The sequence below is a fragment of the Pseudochaenichthys georgianus genome, chromosome 21 (genome assembly GCF_902827115.2).
Source record: "Pseudochaenichthys georgianus chromosome 21, fPseGeo1.2, whole genome shotgun sequence".
NCBI lineage: Eukaryota > Metazoa > Chordata > Actinopteri > Perciformes > Channichthyidae > Pseudochaenichthys > Pseudochaenichthys georgianus.
Window position 1 is genome coordinate 37,264,628 of NC_047523.1, and position 20,819 is coordinate 37,285,446.

Sequence of the window (20,819 nt, forward strand, 5' to 3'; positions counted from 1 at the left end):
CCAAACAACATTACATTTAGATTGTATGACAAAGTGTTTATTTAATATATCTGGCTAGCTATAGCTACTTGCTAACGGTTTAGCTTACCCCCGCGATTCAAAGTAACGTCAACGTAGCTGTTATTTATGCTTTGCTTACATGTTCACATAACTTGGAAGTTTACTGACATTTACATACCTTGTTTACCTGCTCAAGTGGTGGCTCTGGGGTTGTTGTGTGAGCCACCACTTGAGAATTGTCGTCTTTTTTAAGAATTTTTTTCTTATGTCCATCTTCAAAAACTCTGAGTCCGACTGACAGTTTATTTTAAACATTGTCACAGCTCACAGGATTGGTACCTGTCAGCCAATAAGACAGATGTTTATTTCCATTCAACTCTCTGGTTGGTCTGGTGTCTTGCCTCTGTTGCATTCACTGAACACGGGAAATTACAATCCTGCCGTCCTCTCTTGTGTCATGATGAGGTTCAGGTAAAGCACGGTTAATGTATTATATTATTGACTCAATAATATAATACATGACTTTGAGAGTAGGCAATCTAGGCATATTAACACAATTAATTAAACATACTTATCACGGCGACGGTGTACCGATATATATTTTTTTAATTACAAAAATAGCCGCTTAGTGGCTGCGGGGCCCTAAGCGTCCACTTATGTCGCTTAATGGGTCGGGCCGCCTCTGTATGTAGTTTTTTCTGCATGTAAACGGTCTGCAGAGTCACAAACCTTCAAAGTAGACCCTGTAGCGAGTAAAACTCTAACACAGAAAATACCTATCTATGCTGCCCCAGAACGCCTCGTTGGGGATTTCTCTTTTTCCATTGTTTACTTCTTGGGTATAGTGACGCATTTCGGGTATAGTGACGTATCGTCCGCGGAGCCGTTACGTTTGGACCAATCCGTGGACTTCCTGACACACACACACTCGGCGGGACATTGCGAGACTCGCTGCTGTGAGGAGCGGGACACTGTGAGCTGGCTCACTGGTGTAGGGTCGGCGAGACAGCGAGACACTGCGTAACTCAGCCTGGGCACACACACAAACTCCCAGCCAGGCTGCGGGTGTGTGTGTGCCCAGGCTGAGTTCCGCGGTGTCTCGCTGTCTCGTTGTCTCGCAGTAGACCTCAACAATGGAATTATGATCAGTAGAAATGGCCATGACATGGAACCTTTAAAGCATTTTGCCACTTCTACTTCGCTGCATCTCAGAGGGAAATATTGTACTTTATACTGCACTACATTTATATAACATTTGTAGTAACATTTACATAAATAACGAGGTGTTGGTCATTTTGCTCATGTATGCCTCACATAAACAGCGGTCAATTATATAGGGTAAGCACAATATACAATTGTAGTTATGTCTTGAAGAGGGGACAAACCAAACAGCAAGCAACGGTTTATATTACAGGTGTTCTCAACGAGGAAAATATCATTTGTGCCCATCAAAAGCAAAACAAATGTAGATATTATAAACGCTGGCTCAGCTTCAGTGGGTTTCAGCTTCAGCATCAGGTGAGCGTCTCTGAACACATACAGTATTGTTAAGTTAATAATAGCATGTCATTTTTAGTAGAGATCAAAGAGCTTTTACATGTCGCTGTACACGTGGCTGCTTTCATCCTCAATCAGCTTCAGGTGAAAATAAACTTCAAACTGTCATATCTCCTTTCATCAGCAGTCTGTACTGCATCACTTATTGAACATTAAGAGTATTGCTAGGAGACGTTTTCATGAAGGGAGTAGGACACTGTATAAACTGTAATACACACAATGCAGTTGCAGACGCTGTTGTTTGACAGCTTTAGCCGCTTCCTCGCTGCTATTTTTAACCCTGCACTAGGTTTTGTTTAATGTGTTTGACCCTGTGTCTTGTATGTTTCTGTTTCTCCCCCTCTCCCACTACGTTAAATCCATCTATCTTCTCTGCTTTTTTTTGCCATACAAGGTAAGTCTTGCAGCCAGAGTTGGAATTCTTTTCCTGGATTAACAGAGTTCCTCTCAGCCGCTGAGACAAATCATATCGACAGTTTTGGAAACGTTATAAATAACTGAGCTGGAGGAAATATGGTGCTCAGGGAGACAAGTTAAAAGGAGTGTGTAAACTTAAAGGACGTTTTTGTTAACCCAAGTAAAAAGAAATCAGAAAACAAATGCATGACGCAGATGATATTTGAGCTCAGTTTATTTTTGTCTTAGTTAACCAGTGCCTTTATATAAGTGACATTGTTCCCAGGCCAGGTCCTCAGCATGGAGACTGAGTTTGGGTAACTGGGCCGCCAACCATCTGAGCTATAGAGCAACCCAAGATCAATGTTTTTATCAGTTACTCACTCGTATAGAAAACCTTGTTATTCTCACATGCTTTCACGGTGAACCAATCATTCAAAGAAACAAAGAGAAGTCATTACAAATTAAGAGCAAAACCTGCTATTGCACAGTCTCACACTAGCGTATTACTGGTCCATGAAAGTGTACTAAATAGTATTGCGCATTAGTAGTACAGTACCTCAACCGTATGACACTTCAACAAGACTTATCTTCCGTTTCTGGTCAATATTTCAATATGTTTGGCCTCACATCCTGTGCTGTTGTAGCAATGCAGCATCAGCCACTGTCACTAGATTACTTATTGATTTCACAGCTTTATTAACATTGACATTTTCTCCTCATTAAGGCTATCCAGATTGCTTCTTGATGAATCTTTTCAAGAAAAAGACTCCACTGTTTTTTCCACTTTAAACCTAGGACATTTTCTTCATACACATATTCTTTAGTCACAGAAGAAGAAAAAAAGTGTGCCCTACAAAAAAATCCATTTGCTTATTGTTACTTGAATTTTGAAGTACTGTGCAGACTGATTTCGACACTTGAAGTTGTGTATTTCTCGATGTGGTTTTACTACTTTTACTTAGTTAAAGCCTTGAGTACTGCGTCTATCTCTGCCCAGTTCGTTCTAAAGATGCTGGATTGGGTCAGTGCTCAGTGCATGCATGTCAAGTTATTGCACAGCGAACTCTGAAACTTTATGGACTTGACTTTGTGAGTGAGGGTATTCTCATCAGATTATCGTCAAAAAAATACATGCATGAAGCATTAACATCTCTGTTAACTGAAACTAAATAGCAGGGACTAATCAAACAGCCTCAGAACACAAAACGTATTGAGCTGCAGCTCCAAACATCGTCCACAAGAGGGAGCACACTGGCTCACTGTGAGGCTCTCCCTCTGAACCTGTCTCACTCCTGTTGCCACAGAAAGCATCAGGGCCGAAGTAAACAAAGAGGCTTTAGAGGTGAATACCTCCAGCTGGGAAAACGTTCTGGCTACATTCCCTTTGTGTTGTCGGGGTCACGGTGTTGTTCCAGAGAGCCGAGCGTCAGCACTAACAGCAGCTGGCATACTGTGGGCTCTTACAGTACAAATCCTGCTGACTCATCAGAGTTGCCCCTCTTTGTCCACAGGTTTAGCCAAGCTCTGTGACCTCCTCCCTGAACTCCCATCAGCTGAGAGTCACAAGACTGTCTGCACTGACGGAGAGGGAACGTAAAGCAGCATGAAGACCAGACACCAGGACCAACACATGCATGAGAACACAAATGTGCACATTACTCTTTAGTCATCATCACACAAATCGAAATGAACATTGTTAACAGACAAACAAATAACTTTTGAATTGAATTAGTGAATTTGTTTTGCAAATAAAGACACTCTGGAATCAAAAATGTTCTTTTCTTTTTCAAAGCATGATGATATTGTAATATAGAGTTCAATTGAAGTTATATTTATGATTTATACCTAGATTTCCACGTGGTGTCAGGTTTTTTTGTTACAAGACAAGAATGTTTTTTACCACACATCTGTTTCATAAACATAACAAATTAAAATATTTTAATCAAGCAGTGTACAGGATCTCCTTCGTTAGAAAGTGTATATATTTATTGATTCCCGGTCGGAACATCTGTTTATTAAAGCAAAAACTATTTTTTGTATGAGGTACCTGATCCTTTAATCACTTTTTAACATTCGAGTTGTCAGAAACAGTTAAAAAGTTGATTTATTTTCGATGACTTTCCACCAATAATCGTTACTGCAGAACGAAAGCACAGATAAAAGGCTGACAAGGAATCCATAATCCTTCCATTTCTCGGCACCTTGCGCAATAGCAGGTATTTGCTGGCGTGTTTTTGGACCTTGTTTTCACTTGGTATTTAAATGTTATAACATATTGGAGAAAAAGTGTTTGTGTTTACCTTATATCCTATCACATTGGAACATACATGTGACTTAAGTAATTTGGTCCTAGTCTCAAAAAATTCCTTAGTCACATTATGATATGAGACTGTATTACTTTAGCTTTATGTAAATAATAAACCTTATATTTAATAATTATTGTTATTGTGCTGTTGTCTTTATGTTGAATGTATGATAAGAGTAGATTTGCATTCAAATTCACGTGGACAAAATCAGGCATTAGGATTAAATACATTTATTGGAATGCCTTACATTAAATTCCTCAGACTGGTTACATTTTAAAGCCCCATGATTATTCTGATTGAGCCAACATTTGACTTCAGAGCTCCCCAGGCGGAGTGGTGTAGGTAATCCCCTTTCTCCAGCATGTACTGGCGACCACAGAAGTTAGGATGTTCATAGAAAATCCAAGAGCCTTCCAGGACCTTGCAGGATTGGACCTGATGTCTGAGCCATTTCTCCTGGATAGACTTTGTGTTTTCTGTCAACTCCAAAGAATGGCCCTCAAAGTTTGGCCGGTCAAACACCCTCAACTTGCAAGTCCCTTTGACCTGAAACCAGAAACAGAAGATATTGATTTTTAGGAAGACTGTGTTATAAGTGTTTGTTATTGTTGTTAGAGCACTTACATTGTTGATTATCCTGCAGGATCTGACACAGTCATTGAAGCCCATCCAGTGACGGTAGTCATTGTACTCCCCGGGGCCAATGACATACTGGTAGCCCATGAAGCTGTTGCGCTCGTACAGAACCCACCATCCGGCCTCTACTTTGACCGAGTTGCAACGGCGGATGAAGCCCTGCAGGTCAGCCGAGTTCCCTTTGCAGACGTAAGACTTTCCATGGAAGTCCCGGTCCTCGTAAAACACAATCTGAAAGTAATCCATAAAGAAAATAATTATAGGTTTAACAAAAAGAGGGTTTTATCTTCAACTGTGTTTGCATTCAATAAAAACAATTTTACAAAACAACTGACAATTAGGTTTCTTGCACACAATTTAGAAAAGTATTAGCTCCTGCAGCGATAAAAAACATATTTAAAATACTTTACTCACATTCTCCATCTGTAGCTCTCAAAATACTACATCCTGTAACAAACGCAGTACTCTTTATACATGGCAGCGACAATACTATGCATGGTTAGCAGATCATGTAATAGTTATTACAATCCAAAATATTCATCTAGAGTGTGCCCATTGTTCTCACTTACTGAATTGCCTTTCTACACACAATGGCTGTTTAGCAGTGCCAAGTATCTGAGCGTCAGTCGTGGCTCATCCCAAACTGATCTGGACCGCTGCAATAAAAGTGTTTTGTTTATGTGAGTTTTAAAAAACGCTTTTATGTATGATATTACATTACATTACATGTTAGACGCTTTTATCCAAAGCGACTTACATACTCAATACTGTGGGCAATCCCCACAGGAGCAATTTGGGGTGAAGTGTCTTGCCCAGGGACATGCTGACTATAGTGGGGTTTGAACCTGTGATCCGAACACCAACTGCACCACACGCCTCCCATATATAATGTTGGCTTTTATTATCAAAAAGTGCAATACAGATAAATAAAGTATGTAATTATTATGGTAACACTTTATATTAACCTGTTAAGCACTGAGCCTGTTTTTCAGGTCTCAGGCTCGAAAATGATATTCCCAGAACAAATGACCATATCTTCCCTTCTAAACGGGTTAAATTAATAATCTTTTTTCTCAAAGTAATGATAAACCTGTGAGTTGGATGTAGAAATTCAGAATCAATATAGATGTTTTTTATTTTAAAGAAAATTCAGATTGAACATAGTAAAAAACTGTAAATTATAGTGTCCGTCCAAAAATTATGTGTTACTTATAGTGAAAACTACCCTTGGATGATGGTAAGGTAGACTAAAAGCTTTAGGAATCCAAAGTACAACATATAATAAGTACCCTGTATCAAGATTGATGCAAAACAAGTGACATTTGACCTTTTTAGAGAGGTCTAGCAACAAAAAAACACTTCTGGGGTCATTTGGGTGGATTTTCCATATCTCTGGCCCCCCTTGGTCGATTTTGCTGATTGACATCTCTCTCTAACCATCAGAGCCGATGGAATCGAGGGAAAGTTCCCCATACACACAGCTTACCAAATAAGGAGTGAGAGAGACACGTAGAAAAACCGGAAACTGCGCTACCCTCTGGTGGCTACCATTAGCAGCTAATTTTTCTTCTCCGATTTTTGCATAAAAATGGAATTATGGATTATCAATAATTTTTTCAAAGTGACAGACACATTGCTATAACCTATGGATTAACCTTCAGCTGCGTTTTTTCTCGTTTTAATGCCATTGAACACGACTTTTGATCAGAATAACAGCTAAGGTTAGCATATCTCCGTGTTTTCCTACCTAAAGCTACTCGTGTGTTGTCTGTATTTACTTCCCCTGTCACAAGTTCTGATCGCTCAGTGATGATCCTTATATTTCTATAATCTGTGGACTCTCAGGATGTTATCTAAGCTTGTTTGTGCAGATCCAATAAGTATATCGATCAGTGTAGCTAGAGTTCTGTGCTAACGGCCTTAAGATTGTTTCGCTCATAGCTAATTCAGCTAGCTTTGTGGGGTTTAAAAAAAGAAATAAAAAAAAGATCAGTTAGCTGAGTTTCTTCCCGTTACGTGGATATAAAACATTCATTGTTTATTGAATATTAAGATGCCCTCAGACGCTGTTTCCTGCAGATGACGCGTTTTTCCCCCCGGTATCGGGGGTGCTGTGTAGAAGAGGTTTTAAGGTACACAAATTAACCATCAACTAGTTGTTAATTAACATGCATATTAGCAGTATATTGGCTCTTTATTAGTCATTATAAAACACTTATTAAAGGGGAAAGGAAACACCAATTACAGTTATAATATTCCGGTAGTTTATTCATTTTACAATGGATATTGATCGTAATATTTATTGTATATGATATTACTCGCCAAAAGAAAATTAATTATCCGCCGGCCGGGTGGGGAATTCCGGGACCAGGCCGCCGCCATTAGGGGAGTCCCAAATGGTGACGTCACTGGCTGTGTTTTCGCTCCACCAGAAGTCAACACAACGTAGCAGATATGGCAGCGATGGAGGAATTTTGCAATGAGATCGACGTTTTGAACGATGAATTTGACTATTCGTCGGGAGATGACATTGATGTGGAAGCATCTACAGTTACCAAGCATCCCATGGCCTATGCTTATGAACCGATTCGGTCGAATAGAGTGGCATACGATCCGGAATAAAAAAATTTAAAAAACACAATGCTAACAGTGAGCCTCTGAATTAGCCCCGAGCGAAAATGCTAACCTATTACTGCACCGATAGCTCCCTTATTACTTATCCTAGCCGCACATCCAACACATCGTTTATGATCGCAAGGAGACACAGAATCTAACCTCAACACTGAAAGATACAAACTCGCGAGGTTATCCACAAAAACGTACATCAAAACAAGTGGCGCTAGGTACTAACATACGCCAGGCTAACGGCTTACCTTCCTCATTGTCTGGTCTAAACTGGTCTTCAATGGCATTACAACGATAAAAACGATGATGTAGTTAATCCATAGGTTAATATCCAATGGGGCTGTGTCCCCTTTGAAATGTTCTGATAATCTATAAGCAATACAACTGCAATTCCGTTATCTGCTGTCCGCTCTGTGCTCCGTGCGCTCTGGGTCCTGCAATTCCATCCACCAATAGCAATACTAGCCTTTTTAGGGCTGTTTTCGACAGATGAGCGTGTGTATGCCAGTTTAATTAGTTGAGCTATAGAACACCCCCAATTCTCTATTGTGCGTCATAATAATAGCTACCATTTAGTACATGTGTGAGCTAGTAATCTGGTAGTGCTGCAATATTTACCTCTCTCTCGGCAGCTGAAGCAACTCGTTTGGTGGCTCGAACTTCACGTTTGTTGACACTGTCATTGTCTTGCGCGGCCGACGTGCTGGGACGGTCGGTGTTCCCGACTGCATACGTTGAGAAATCGAATATTGTGGGAACAGATCCTGGCTTCAAATCCGATGCTTTGTATTGAACCAGGCATCCAGACTGGACTTTGAGCAGCTTCTCATCCTTTAGTGGCAGCCTATGGAAATGTACTTCTTCCTTCTTTGTATAAAATCCATTTGTGCAGCCTGGGGCAATACAATAAACTCCTGACGACGACCGTTTTCTTGTAATGTAAACTACTGGTGCATTGCACGCCATGTTGTTTGTTATTGAGCTTTGGCCCAGGAAGCCGTACCCAATCAGTGACGTCACTGGAAAAGTCCCGGAGCAATGGAAGCGCCCATGGTCATTAGGCACGTATTTCAAAAAGTAAATTCGCGTATCTCGATCGTTTACATTGGAAATAGACTAGATAAATACATTTCCTAATGGTAATATTGTCGCATGGAAAGCAGTTTGAAAAGTGTTTCCATTTCCCTTTAATGCCTTAATACACACAGTCTTCCTAAAAAACAATATCTTCTGTTTCTGGTTCCAGGTCAAAGGGACTTGCAAGCCATACCAAATTTTGAATTATTTAGACACAATTAACACTTATAGTTTCATGTATTGTTACATAAGAATAGATCATATTTGTAAGTGTTATTATGGTAGAATTACTATTCTTGTGGTACTACTGCCTTATTAGGCCCATATTGAGCAGAGCATATTAAGACCAAAACTCATACAACAACTTCCTTACTTGCAACAAATAAGCACTAATTAGAGGGTTATTGAGGAAAAACTCTCAACTAATGGCTTATTACTTGTAGAATATGATCATGCAGAATAAGGCATTAATAAGTGTTTTATAATGAATAATAACGAGCCAATATACTGCTAATATGCATGTTAATTAACAACTAGTTGATGGTTAATTTGTGTACCTTAATATAAAGTGTTACCAAAGTTATGCTACAGAAGAACCCCCAACAACATGGTATACATATTTTTGTAAGTTTAGCATTTGCATGTGTCGGAACTGATCACTGAAGATGCCCTTTAGCTCCATAAAAGGTATGGGGTTGTGTATGATAGTTCTGTGTTGACAGGGTAATTGGTGAAGCATTTTTGGGTAACTAAAATATGTCAACATGGAAAGTGCTGAGAGTAACGTTTTCTAAAAAAAAAATGTGTTGAAAAACAAAGGGCACACACATTGTGCAATCAAAGATAAAAGGTGTACAATGTGATGTCTTTTTTCAACCTCCATAAGCACCAGAGTAAACAAGATCAAAAATATTTGATAAAGATGAACTATTGTCATTCATATTATTAACAGGGTAACTGCAGATAACGATACGTAAACATGTTTTTTGGTCTTAAGATTACATTGTGAGGTTTCATTTCAAACCTTTATTTATGCAGGTGAATCTCATTGAGATCATTGATCTCTTTTTCAAGGGTGACCTGAGGTTTACATTCAAGCATCCTAAATCCGGATATGTGCAGAAACTTTTGATGGCCACTGTCGAACATGATGCATTTTTTAAGTTTTCAGTCAACGTTTCTAACTGTTTGTTAAGTTTGAACTGCAATCAGTCTGTCTAAAGATGTTTACTGGTGGACACAAGAAGACAAGACTAAGTGTCTTGAAACTTAAAAAGGAAGAAATACACACTGCACTGTTATGGGAAAGAATTTTTTTTATTTGTTTTTGGAAAAAAGGTCAGATGTTTAAATTGAAGAAGAAGGTAGGTCTTTTTATCTTCACTTTCTGGAACTCTTGACTTCTTGAGATGTTGTAGAACTGACTCAAGAATTCCGGAACTTCAGTGGTGTAGAATTCTGGAATCTTGGGGGGAATTTGTAATTGTGATTATCATAGGACTTTGGAACCTAGTAAGTGTTCTAGGTCTCCAAGCTCTTACATCAGATTTTATTAAAAATTCTAGAACTTTGGTGTCCTGAAAATTCAAATAGCTCTTTTAGGGGCTGCAGAATCCTGAATTGATGATGTTGTTCTAGAACTTCGTGATCATGCGGAAGGATCCCACAGCAGGGGACGTGGCGTCCCAGTCGGTGTAGTTGTTGTACTCGCCACGTTCCAGGAAGTACTGGTGCCCGCAGTAGTTGGGTTGCTCGTAGAGGACCCACGCACCATCCATAACCACAGAGGAGTGAACTTCCTGGAACTTGAAGGTCTCGTAAACAGATGCGCAATCCTCAACACACTCTGCAGCCTGACCTTTGAAATCCTTCTTTTCGTAGAATCTGATCTTCCATGACTTTCCATATACCTTGAAAGAGTTAGATAATTAAAGTTAATTAAATTATGTAAGCATTTCATATCTGTGTTGTTTGCCATATTTCCATTTCACATCTACAAATTGCTTTCTTGGCTTTTTTCCTAGTTTCCTTCAATACTTGATTTGCATTGGCATGGATAAAAAGCATCATACTGCCAAAGCATGAGCCTTTTATCCCTGCTGGCCTTTGACTAATTATAGCTTGGTTGGTGCACTCTGTTGTATTTGACTGGAGCCCGGCATACTCCTGCAAAATAGTTAACCTAGATATTTTTTTAAATGTAAAGTTAATAATGTTGTGTTAGTAATCTACTACTCCATCGAACTTTACCATATAAACAGATTGGTGTAGTAAGCTTAACCCAGATTGATGACACTATTGAATTAGTAATAATATTAAAGTAAATAGACATTCAGTATGACTTGCATTGCTGTCTAATCTGTTGGCTGTGTTCAAAAAAGCACCTTGTGGTAACTGGGCTTACATTTTGGATAGAGCGGCATGACTTTATGCTATCATTGAATCCCATCCACTGTTGGTGATCAGGGTATTTCCCGGAGCTCAGGATGTACTGGTTGCCAGTATAGTTGGGATGCTCGTACAGCACCCAGCAGCCACTCTCCACCTTAACGGAGTTGCAGCAGCCGAAGTAAGAACGCAGGTCAGGACAGTCAGTGCAGCACTCATGGCTTCGGCCTTGGAAATTCTTATCCTCGAAGAATGCAATCTGGATTAAAGGAAGCAGATAGATACTGGTAAACTATCGTTGCAGAAAGGCAAACATACAATTACAGAGTATTTTTGTGCCTGGCTGCCATTAAAATGACAACAAACTAGAGATATGCAATATAGTTACTGGCTGAAAGATGAAAACTAATAGTTAACCGCATTTGCTCCTTACCTTCCCCATTGTTACTGCTATTGCTTGCCTGCCACCAACTGCAGCTGTGTTGTGGTTTATATCGAAATACAGAATGTGCAGACGAGGGGAAGCTTTTGTTATCTAAATTAGCCTGATTTGCATATCAGCTAAATGGTTTGGTCAAGTTTGATTTCCTCTTGTCCACATGAGATAACCTCCTATCAAAGAATTGCCAAAACTGACATATAAAAGACGACAGTCATGTTTAATGATCATTATGTGTATTATTGCCATTGAATTAGCTCTATCAATTGATCATTATGTTATTTGGTCTAATATTTGGAGGGGGGGGGGTTTTGAATAGGAAAACAATTGTACATTTGGCTATCTTAAAAGAGGAGATTACAGAATATGATCCCAAGACAAATGCAGTCCTTAAATGTTGGACACTAGTTGGCTCTACCTGGAAACTGTGACCTCCTATCTTTAATTCCAATATTTCATACCTGCGTCTTGTTTTGGAGATGGTTAAAGACCTACTAGTTACAGGTTGTCAGCCAAACAATAGCATGCATATACAATGCAATGTAACCAAAATAAATCTTAAAGAATTCGGAACAACTATAACAAAACATCTATTTCATTTAACTACACATCGTTTTCAACCCTTAGACTGACTTTTCTTCTAAGTTTAATCCAATCAAAGCCGCAATGTCATTGCTTCATAGATAAAATCACCATTAAGTATTTTGGGATGTTATTAGTTACTCTTGTGTCTTTCAATCTAGATGAGAAAGTTTGAGAGAAGAGCCATTCATAAAAAGATGAATAAAGCTGATGTGCAATTGTTTCAAGCAGCAGGGATAAGAAAGATTTAGAGTTAGAGAAAAAGTCTTGATTTGAACCTTAAGGATGTTGCTTTTAAATGTAATTAAATCTGCTTTTTGTTGTTGCATGATACTGTACATTAATGATGCACATCGCAAAAAAGAACTGACAAGAAACCATGAGTTCACATGATTAATTGATATCAGAATCTGGTTAAAGCTCATTTGTAGTCTTACCTCCCACTTACTGTGGTTTTGTACCATTTTAGGGCACTGCAAATATAACTTTGAAATGGGGAGGAACTGTGATAACAATAGATCTATGGAAAATTGTTTCCGCTCTTCTGAAGACCCAAATTCTCTGAACTAGAGCTGATTTAAACAAAAAATGAAAAATCCTTTGAGACTGTTTGTCTGTTTGAACTGTGATCAAACTTTAGTGTCACCCTAATTGTCTACAGTTGTAAATGTATAAACTCTAGCTGAGTCCTTCTCCCTTCTCTGCCTTGTGTCTTCCACCTAGTTCCCCCTCCCTTTGTTCTGAATCATGATGGCACAAATTAAATTAAAAGCGATCGCAGAGCTGCTTATTCATCAGCTTCCAGATCATTTGAATAACAAAACCCTGTTACAGCGCATATAAAGTATAAAAGCCGCCTGGCAGCCACAGATTGTTGGACAGATTCCCACAAACACAGATCATCAAACATGGGCAAGGTATCCACAGAGTGGAATAGAAAACAAGCATTTTTTCAGTTTAGGAGGCACTCAATGTAAACAAGTTGAAAAAGATAAAAGAAAGGTGCATGATACTACATGTTTCAAATGGACACATTCAGGCCTCATCATAATCAGTTTGTACTGTTTTTTCTTATCTGCAGATCACCTTCTATGAGGAGAGGAACTTCCAGGGTCGCTCCTATGAGTGCCAGAGCGACTGCTCTGACATGACCCCCAACCTGAATAGCAGCCAGTCCTGCAGGGTGGAGAGCGGCTGCTTCATGGTCTACGATCGTCCCAACTACATGGGGAACCAGATTTTCCTGAGGAGAGGAGAGTACTCCGACAACATGTCTTTTGGCACGAGTGGCTCTTTCCGATCCTGCCGTCAAATTCCACAGGTATGCAGGTATTTTTTAAAGATTAACATTATTAGAAATGATGTAGTTATTATAATATTGATTTGAAATGGTAGCAGAGCTGTTATTTCTTACAAAAATAGCATGTATTTTATCATCAAATCAGCAAAGTTTCAAGCTTCATGTTGACCCGTCCTCCTCTCTGTAAACAGCACAGAGGATCTTTCAGGATAAAGATCTACGAGAAGGAGAACTTCGGTGGTCAGAGTCATGAGCTGATGGAGGACAGCGATAACATCATGGAGCGTTACCGCATGTCCGACTGCCAGTCCTGCAACGTGATGGAGGGTCACTGGCTGATGTACGAGCAGCCCCAGTTCAGAGGCAGGATGATGTACCTGAGGCCCGGAGAGTACAGGAGCATGAAAGAAATGGGATTTAGCGGCATGAAACTCAACTCAGTCAAACGTATAATGGATTCCTGTTGAAGCAGAAAAAAATAAACGTGTTGAATAAAATAAGAGAATAATCAAATGTCACCTTGTCATTGTGTTGTCTTATATCAAACTAAAGATTGAAGTCTGTGAGCATTACTCTGAAAAACTGGAGTATAAGGAGATATCATATTCATTCTGATAGTCACACATTATTATCATTACCACCAATTACATTTACAAAATCGAAATAACACACCAGCTAATAGCGTGCTAGTTTTTGACATACAAATACAGGAATGATAAAAACGATTCATATATGTATTATTAGGTTGTACACAATTGTTTAATTCACCATACTTGCTGCGATTTAACCTAATGAAAAAACACTTGCTCATGATTATAAATCTATTGTTTTCATTCCCGATTAAACAGGTGTAATCCAAGTCATAGTTTTTGTATTTATCTTCTCGCAAAATGTAATGTAACCAGCTTGATGCCATGCAATTTGATATAGCTATAAGTGCAAGCGCCTATGAAAATCTGTTTTTTAATCAATTAACAGCACACAACTGCAAATAAAGTTTTTTTATCCGATCATCTTGTTGAGAGGTTAATATGAACACGCATTTCACATACATATTCATCTGCTGACTATAACGTTATAAATTGTGATTAGAAAAAAACTCTTAAAAGGGACATCCACTAAGTTAACATAGCGTGCAGATTATTACCAAGTGAAACATTTGTATACTATCCTCTGTGGCCCTCAAAATAGTATTTAGGACATCAGCAGTTAAGTATAAAGGGTGATGAGTTTTTGTTCTTTACCTTTCATATAACCTGCTTCTTGAGAATCCTGCAGCTTAAGATATTTACAATTCTAAATAGCTTGAAACACTTTTTAGACCAAATTTAAATACCTTTTAAATAAACTTTTAACTCAGTTTTATACTAAATGTATTCCTAACTTTTTTTCCAATACGCTTAGCTAAAATTCTATATTATAATATAAAATATGCTTTTTAATGCTTCTTTTTTGTATGACATTAAAATACATTGATGGAATGTAATGTCAGTATGTATACAATCTAAATGCATCTGCTTTTTACTTGAAGCTCTTATGAAGTTTTATGATCTTCTCTTCTTTTTTTCTTGTTGTGGTGATCCACACCAATAATTAAATTGTATTCATTATATTGAATGACTATAAATTAAACAATACAAATTAATACAGTTAGGTTAACAGTCTAATACAACTACAGTGGTGGAGGAAGTATTCAAATCCTTTACTTACCATAAAAGCAACATTTCTATTACCACAGTGTTGAAATCAAATACGATTCAGTATTTACGGATGATAAGCAAAATGTACTGTTCTCTTAATTTACTTCTTTTTTTCCATAGCACTTTCCAAAACGTTTTATACAGCTCAGCAAATGGAGCAGAGCATAACATGCTGTATGTTCCCTATAAACTTTTGAATTGTATGATAAATAAAAACAATATCCATAACAATAAAGGTACAAGTACCTGTACTACTGTCACCTCCGAACACCGATAGCAAAATGTCACCCACCTGTACCCCACAGATGAGCCCATGCAGTTGGCACCGCACCAGATGCATACAGTCTAGAATAATAACGCAATTACAGACCGATTTAACAAACTGTTTAGTACACTGCTGAGTAAGATATTCAAAACAATAGCTCTATAGATAATTTTGCTATCATAAAGGGTATAAAAGTGACACTGAGTGTCAGTACCGTCAGGGAAAGGAATGAACACCAAAATGGGCAGAGTAAGTGACTATTTTTATGATGTATCAGAAAGAAAAAAAAATCTACATTTCAGATTATCTTGCACAGAGAAATCGTTTTTAGAATGTGTTGTTTAATTTTCAGATCATTTTCTACGAGGACAATAACTTCCAGGGTTGCTCCTATGAGACCAGCAGCGACTGTGCTGAGCTGACTTCCTACCTGAGCCGCTGCAACTCCTGCAGGGTGGAGAGCGGCTGCTTCATGGTGTACGAACGTCCAAACTACATGGGCCACCAGACGCTGGCGAGAAGGGGAGAGTACCCTGACAACCAGCACCTGATGGGAATGAGCATGAGTGACTGCATTCGCTCCTGCCGCATGATCCCCACGGTATGCTCTTTGTGTTGTTGACATAGGGGGAAAAATATATAAACTTTTATTAGAAATTCTCAAAAACAGCTAAAAATTAAGGCAAGGCAAGTGTATCATTTTATAAAAAAAGTTACAGTGGTGGGTAGGATGATTAGGTGTTTGTTTTAATACAGGGCAGCAGCAAATGGAAAATGTATACAGTCTTGATTCTGAAGAAGTGAGAGTTGTACCAGACCTGGGACATTGATCCAGATTTTTGAAAACGTTTTTTTAATATCTTCTGTCTCTTTGCATCTTGTTTTACAGCACAAAGGCCAGTTCAGGATAAGGATGTATGAGAGGGAGAACTTCAGAGGTCAAATGAATGAGCTGTTGGACGACTGCGACTCCATCCAGGATCGTTTCTGCATGTCCGACTGCCAGTCTGCTCATGTGATGGACGGCCACTGGCTGCTGTACGAACAGCCCCAATACAAAGGAAGGATGCTGTACCTCAGGCCCGGAGAGTACAGGAGCATGAGAGATATGGGAACAGGTCCCATGGACATGAGGATCGGATCCATGCGACGTATCATGGACTCCTGTTAAAGAACAGAACAGTCCCGAGGCTTTAAAATGTCCACAACAAAATGTAATAAAGAATGTATCAATTTATGATTGAGGTACCAGACACCCACCAGTGAGACTGGAAGACGTTTTTGGCACAAGATTTGACAATAAATTGCATTATTTTCCATCATCCAGCTGTATGTCAAAGGACAGCTTGGGCTGTGGTTGATGCTGCTATTTTATTAAATCAAGACTTCCTTCTACCTTTGAAATGTGTTGTCATATATGATGCTTGTGACATTAAAGATGAAAGCAAAATGAAAATGATGACACCGTGCACAATTTTCTACATGTTTCCTGAAATGTCAGCATTGATAGAAGATGACAAAAATTAGATTTAGTGTTAAAAATTGTAGATTCTAAATAGAAATATATGAGGCAATTTTTCTACTAGCACGTAACTATTAAGTTTGGAAGTTGATAGTGTTGAAATTACATTAACACTCATTTTGACAGCATTCATGATTGACCGGTCATAGCAAGATATTGCAAAAAACATCTTAAATCCTATTTTCACAGCAATCTAAAACAGGGATTTTTTTTACTTTGCTTTTCTACTATGTCAACTTGTCTACTTGATTATAAGGTATATTGTCAGGGTCTTCATATTACATATTTTGAACCTAAAATATGTCAAATGGATGTTCTCATTGAATAAAGTCTCACCATCTCCCTACAGTTCAAAGGTTTTTTTAAGGATACGAAACCTTTTGATTTGTTGATAAAAATGATTTATAATATGCTGAATAAACAAAACAAAACAAAGACTATAAATATATCACTGATGAGGTAGTCTGTGCAGTTTCTGTATAATATGTGTACAATCATTTACATTCACATTTGTGCTGAATGATATTCTCTTGATAAAAAGTCAATTTCATGAAAAAGTTAAGAGCAGCAGTCTAATTACTTAAAGGACACCTATCATGCTATATATGAACAATATATTGTAGGGCCATACCTATATAAAGTATATAAATATAGTTTTTTTTTCAAAATACCAAAAAGATCCTGCCATGCCTCATTTCGCTCTATTTGCTCTTTCCAGCGCTGTTTTTGCAGGGGACTGATTCTGTGAGCTACAGCTGACCACGCCCCCTTCAGGAGAGGGGAGCGTGCTTTGAGATCAGCTGCTAGGCTGCAGCGGGGAGAAGAGGGGGAGAAAAATAGATCTCCGTCCACCGTGTTTTATTCTTATAGAAGTAAGAAGAGAAGTAATGGGGCAGAAACCCTCCTTTTTACGCGGGGATCAAGACATAGACATCAAACGGCGACACATATTCAGTTACTTTGGCATTAGGGCAGGGATATCTAGATACTTTCCAAGGTTTGACATAATGAATTGTGCTACTTTTAAAGCAAGCAACAATGTTTTCAAATCTGTATTCAAAAAGCTCCTCAAAAACACTATCGAAGCAGTTCCTGCCGTTGCTACGTTAGTTCAAACAGTAACAATGGACTATTTTTCTTAGCGGATGCATGTCAATTTAAATCAATACAACTATTTTTTAAATCAATAAAATCATTTTCTAAATCCATAAAAGCATTTCAATTAATATTGGGAGTCATGTCGTTACTTTGTCGAAAATGTGGCCATGTAATAAGTGGGATAATGTGCACATTGCATAATGTGCCTTCATGCCGATCTAGATCCCTCCGCGTCGGGCTCCTGATCAGCCTGTCAGTGTTCTTTTCCGCATAATGACCGCGTCGCTGCACATTATCCCTTACATATGATTATATAGAGTCATTATTCATTTGTTTTAAAGCAGGAGGCGCAAAAGCTTGCCTCGGGGAGGGAGAAAAAGAGCCACAGCGGAGAATAAACAGAAGGGCAACCATGGCAACCATGCAAGGGAAGTCTTCTTCGCTGCTTTTGTGGCAGACAACAGCGCCACTTACAGGCCTGGCATATGTACTACAGCGTCTCCAGCGCTTTCGAGCAGCAATGGCCGGCCGTGGCCCAACCTCTCATTCCCCTGGTAGGTGGAGAATTGACCAATAGCCGTAGCGCCACTTTACTGACGTCAGTAAAGTGTTCAAATCTGGATCAGTCTGTATAAGATCCGTTGCAGCCCCTTTTTTAGAGATTTGGGTATGGAGGAAAATAGAGAGGGTAGTGTTTTCTGACACTTGGTGAGTTCCCTGGAACACCGGGGACACATGTTCATGTATAAAAGACGTACAAAAGTGCATTTTGCATGATAGATCCCCTTTAAATATGCTTAATTGTTACACTGGACAGGGCACATTAATACAGGGTACACAAATGAATGGTTGTACTTATCTTTGAGATTCCAGACACATAAAAAATGAGGGACATAGTTAGAAAAAGAGAAGCTCAGTTCAGTTCAATCATTCTACTAGGCACTGCCTTAAGTCCAGAAAGAGGGCAAAAGGTCACACCAGGTCACAATGTTAGTGGCTTCACCAGTTTTTGACATGTTTCTATTTGTGCGTAAAGTCTTCTTTCCATTGTTCGTAAGTAAAAGAGGCTACAGCATGAATCACCTGAAACTCTTAATTCACCTCATCCACCCGCATCCAAAATTGATTTATGATCAGAGCAACAGTTACACTGTTACAAACGCTCCATTGTTCCCTCACTTGAAAACAAGACCCCGAGATACTTGAACTCCTTCACTTGGGGTAAGGACTCATTCCCTACTTGGAGTGGATAGTCCATCGGTTTCCTGCTGAGAACCATGGCCTCAGATTTGGAGGTGCTGATCCTCATCCCAGCCGCTTCACACTCGGTTGGGAACTGATCCAGTGAGTGCTGAAGGTCGCAGAACGATGAAGCCATTCGAACCACATCATCTGCAAAAAGCAGTGGTGCAATCCTTAGTCCACCGAACTGCAGACCCCCTCCCCCACGACTACGCCTCGAAATCTGATCCATGTATATTACAAACAGGATTGGTGACAAAGCGCAGCCCTGGCGGAGGCCAACCCTCACCGGAAATGGGTCCGACTTACTGCCGAGGACCCGGACACAGCTCTCGCTTTGGGAGTACAGAGATTGGATGGCCCTGAGTAGAGACCCACTCACCCCATACTCCCGCAGCACCACCCACAGTAACTCCCTGGGAACTCGGTCATACGCCTTCTCCAAGTCTACAAAACACATGTAGACCGGATAAGCGTATTCCCAGGTCCCCTCCAGGATCCTTGCGAGAGTAAAAAGATGATCCGTCGTTCCACGACCAGGACGGAATCCGCATTGTTCCTCTTCAATCTGAGGTTCCACAATCGGCCTGACCCTCCTTTCGAGTACCTTAGAGTAAACTTTCCGGGGAGGCTGAGTAGTGTGATGCCTCTGTAATTGGCACACATCCTCTGATCCCCCTTTTTGAAAAGGGGAACCACCACCCCGGTCTGCCACTCCTTCGGTACTGTTTCCGACTTCCACGCAACGTTGATGAGACGTGTCAACCATGACAGTCCCTCAACACCCAGAGCCTTCAGCATTTCTGGGCGGATCTCATCCACCCCCGGTGCTTTGCCACTGTGGAGTTGTTTGACGACCTCAGTGACCTCCCCCCGGGAGATTGGTGTTGATCCCCCGTCATACTCCAGCTCTGCCTCGAACATAGAGGGTAGGGCTGCACGATTCTTGCTCAAATGTGAATCACGATTTTCCTCCATAAGAATTGAGATCACGATTCTCACACGATTCTCATAGTTTCAATGATAATATTTATTGCACTCTTACTCTTAGACGTCACGTGAGTACAATGAATTTAAACAGACAACATTTGTCTCTCTTGTAACAAAAACATAACTTTGTCTTTAGTTGCTGAATACTGGACAAACATTACTACATTCAAAATGTGGAACCTGGAGCCAACTATTGTGGCTTTAACCAGACACCATCAACATCAAAGTGCTGGACTTAAATCCAAGTCTCAGTTTCTTGTAACTAAAATGAATTTGACAGCCAACTACTGTGGCTTTAAACAAAGTGCTTGACTTAAACTCAAGTCTCTCTGGTAACAAAACATACAGTAACTAAAATAAAGATATTGCTGCTGCCTGAGTGCTGAACATAAAAAATAGAATTGTTGCAGCTTTATAATAACAAAATGTAAACTTTGCAGTAGCACCTGTCCACAGTGACAGGACACCCAACTACTGGAAAACAACACCAACCTGTTTGTTACAGGGAGGAATGCACTTAAGTTACTCAAAATACCTCACCACAGTGCTGAATATAAAACAAAACAGTCACAGCTTTAGAATAATAATATAAAAAAAGCCTAGCCGGCTAGCACCCAGTTCAACTACTGCACTTAAAGGTTCTTGTACTGAAAAAAACATAAACTTAAACAAAGTGCTAGACTCCACTGAGTA

General features: G+C 39.5%; 4 protein-coding genes across 4 annotated transcripts; 2 read left to right on the plus strand and 2 right to left on the minus strand.

The window, feature by feature from the left end:
- Positions 1-4,535: 4,535 nt before the first annotated feature.
- Positions 4,536-5,340, minus strand: crygs4 (crystallin, gamma S4). The gene is made up of 3 exons (XM_034109420.2): positions 5,313-5,340; positions 4,887-5,129; positions 4,536-4,808 (listed from the first exon to the last, which is right to left on the minus strand). Exons 1-3 carry the CDS (start codon positions 5,319-5,321, stop codon positions 4,536-4,538), a joined length of 525 nt encoding a protein of 174 aa, XP_033965311.1. The 5' UTR covers positions 5,322-5,340.
- A 4,639-nt stretch (positions 5,341-9,979) lies between these two features.
- crygs3 (crystallin, gamma S3) lies at positions 9,980-11,430 on the minus strand. The gene is made up of 3 exons (XM_034110514.2): positions 11,422-11,430; positions 10,996-11,247; positions 9,980-10,498 (listed from the first exon to the last, which is right to left on the minus strand). The coding sequence occupies exons 1-3, from the start codon at positions 11,428-11,430 to the stop codon at positions 10,235-10,237; spliced, it is 525 nt and encodes a 174-aa protein (XP_033966405.1). The 3' UTR covers positions 9,980-10,234.
- Positions 11,431-12,917: 1,487 nt separating this feature from the next.
- On the plus strand, positions 12,918-13,776 carry LOC117466403 (gamma-crystallin M3-like). The gene is made up of 3 exons (XM_034109610.1): positions 12,918-12,926; positions 13,091-13,330; positions 13,501-13,776. Exons 1-3 carry the CDS (start codon positions 12,918-12,920, stop codon positions 13,774-13,776), a joined length of 525 nt encoding a protein of 174 aa, XP_033965501.1.
- Positions 13,777-15,514: 1,738 nt separating this feature from the next.
- LOC117467084 (gamma-crystallin M3-like) lies at positions 15,515-16,445 on the plus strand. Its single transcript, XM_034110665.1, has 3 exons — positions 15,515-15,523; positions 15,627-15,875; positions 16,164-16,445. Exons 1-3 carry the CDS (start codon positions 15,515-15,517, stop codon positions 16,443-16,445), a joined length of 540 nt encoding a protein of 179 aa, XP_033966556.1.
- Positions 16,446-20,819: the final 4,374 nt, after the last annotated feature.

What these genes read in the sequence shown, in the direction of transcription:
- crygs4 (XM_034109420.2), bottom strand. An exon ending in CCTGCAGGATAATCAACAAT is followed by an intron (nt 4,809 to 4,886) that starts GTAAGTGCTCTA and finishes TTCTGGTTTCAG; the next exon opens with GTCAAAGGGACTTGCAAGTT.
- crygs3 (XM_034110514.2), bottom strand. An exon ending in CTATCCAAAATGTAAGCCCA is followed by an intron (nt 10,499 to 10,995) that starts GTTACCACAAGG and finishes GTATATGGAAAG; the next exon opens with TCATGGAAGATCAGATTCTA.
- LOC117466403 (XM_034109610.1), top strand. An exon ending in CCTGCCGTCAAATTCCACAG is followed by an intron (nt 13,331 to 13,500) that starts GTATGCAGGTAT and finishes CTCTGTAAACAG; the next exon opens with CACAGAGGATCTTTCAGGAT.
- LOC117467084 (XM_034110665.1), top strand. An exon ending in CCTGCCGCATGATCCCCACG is followed by an intron (nt 15,876 to 16,163) that starts GTATGCTCTTTG and finishes CTTGTTTTACAG; the next exon opens with CACAAAGGCCAGTTCAGGAT.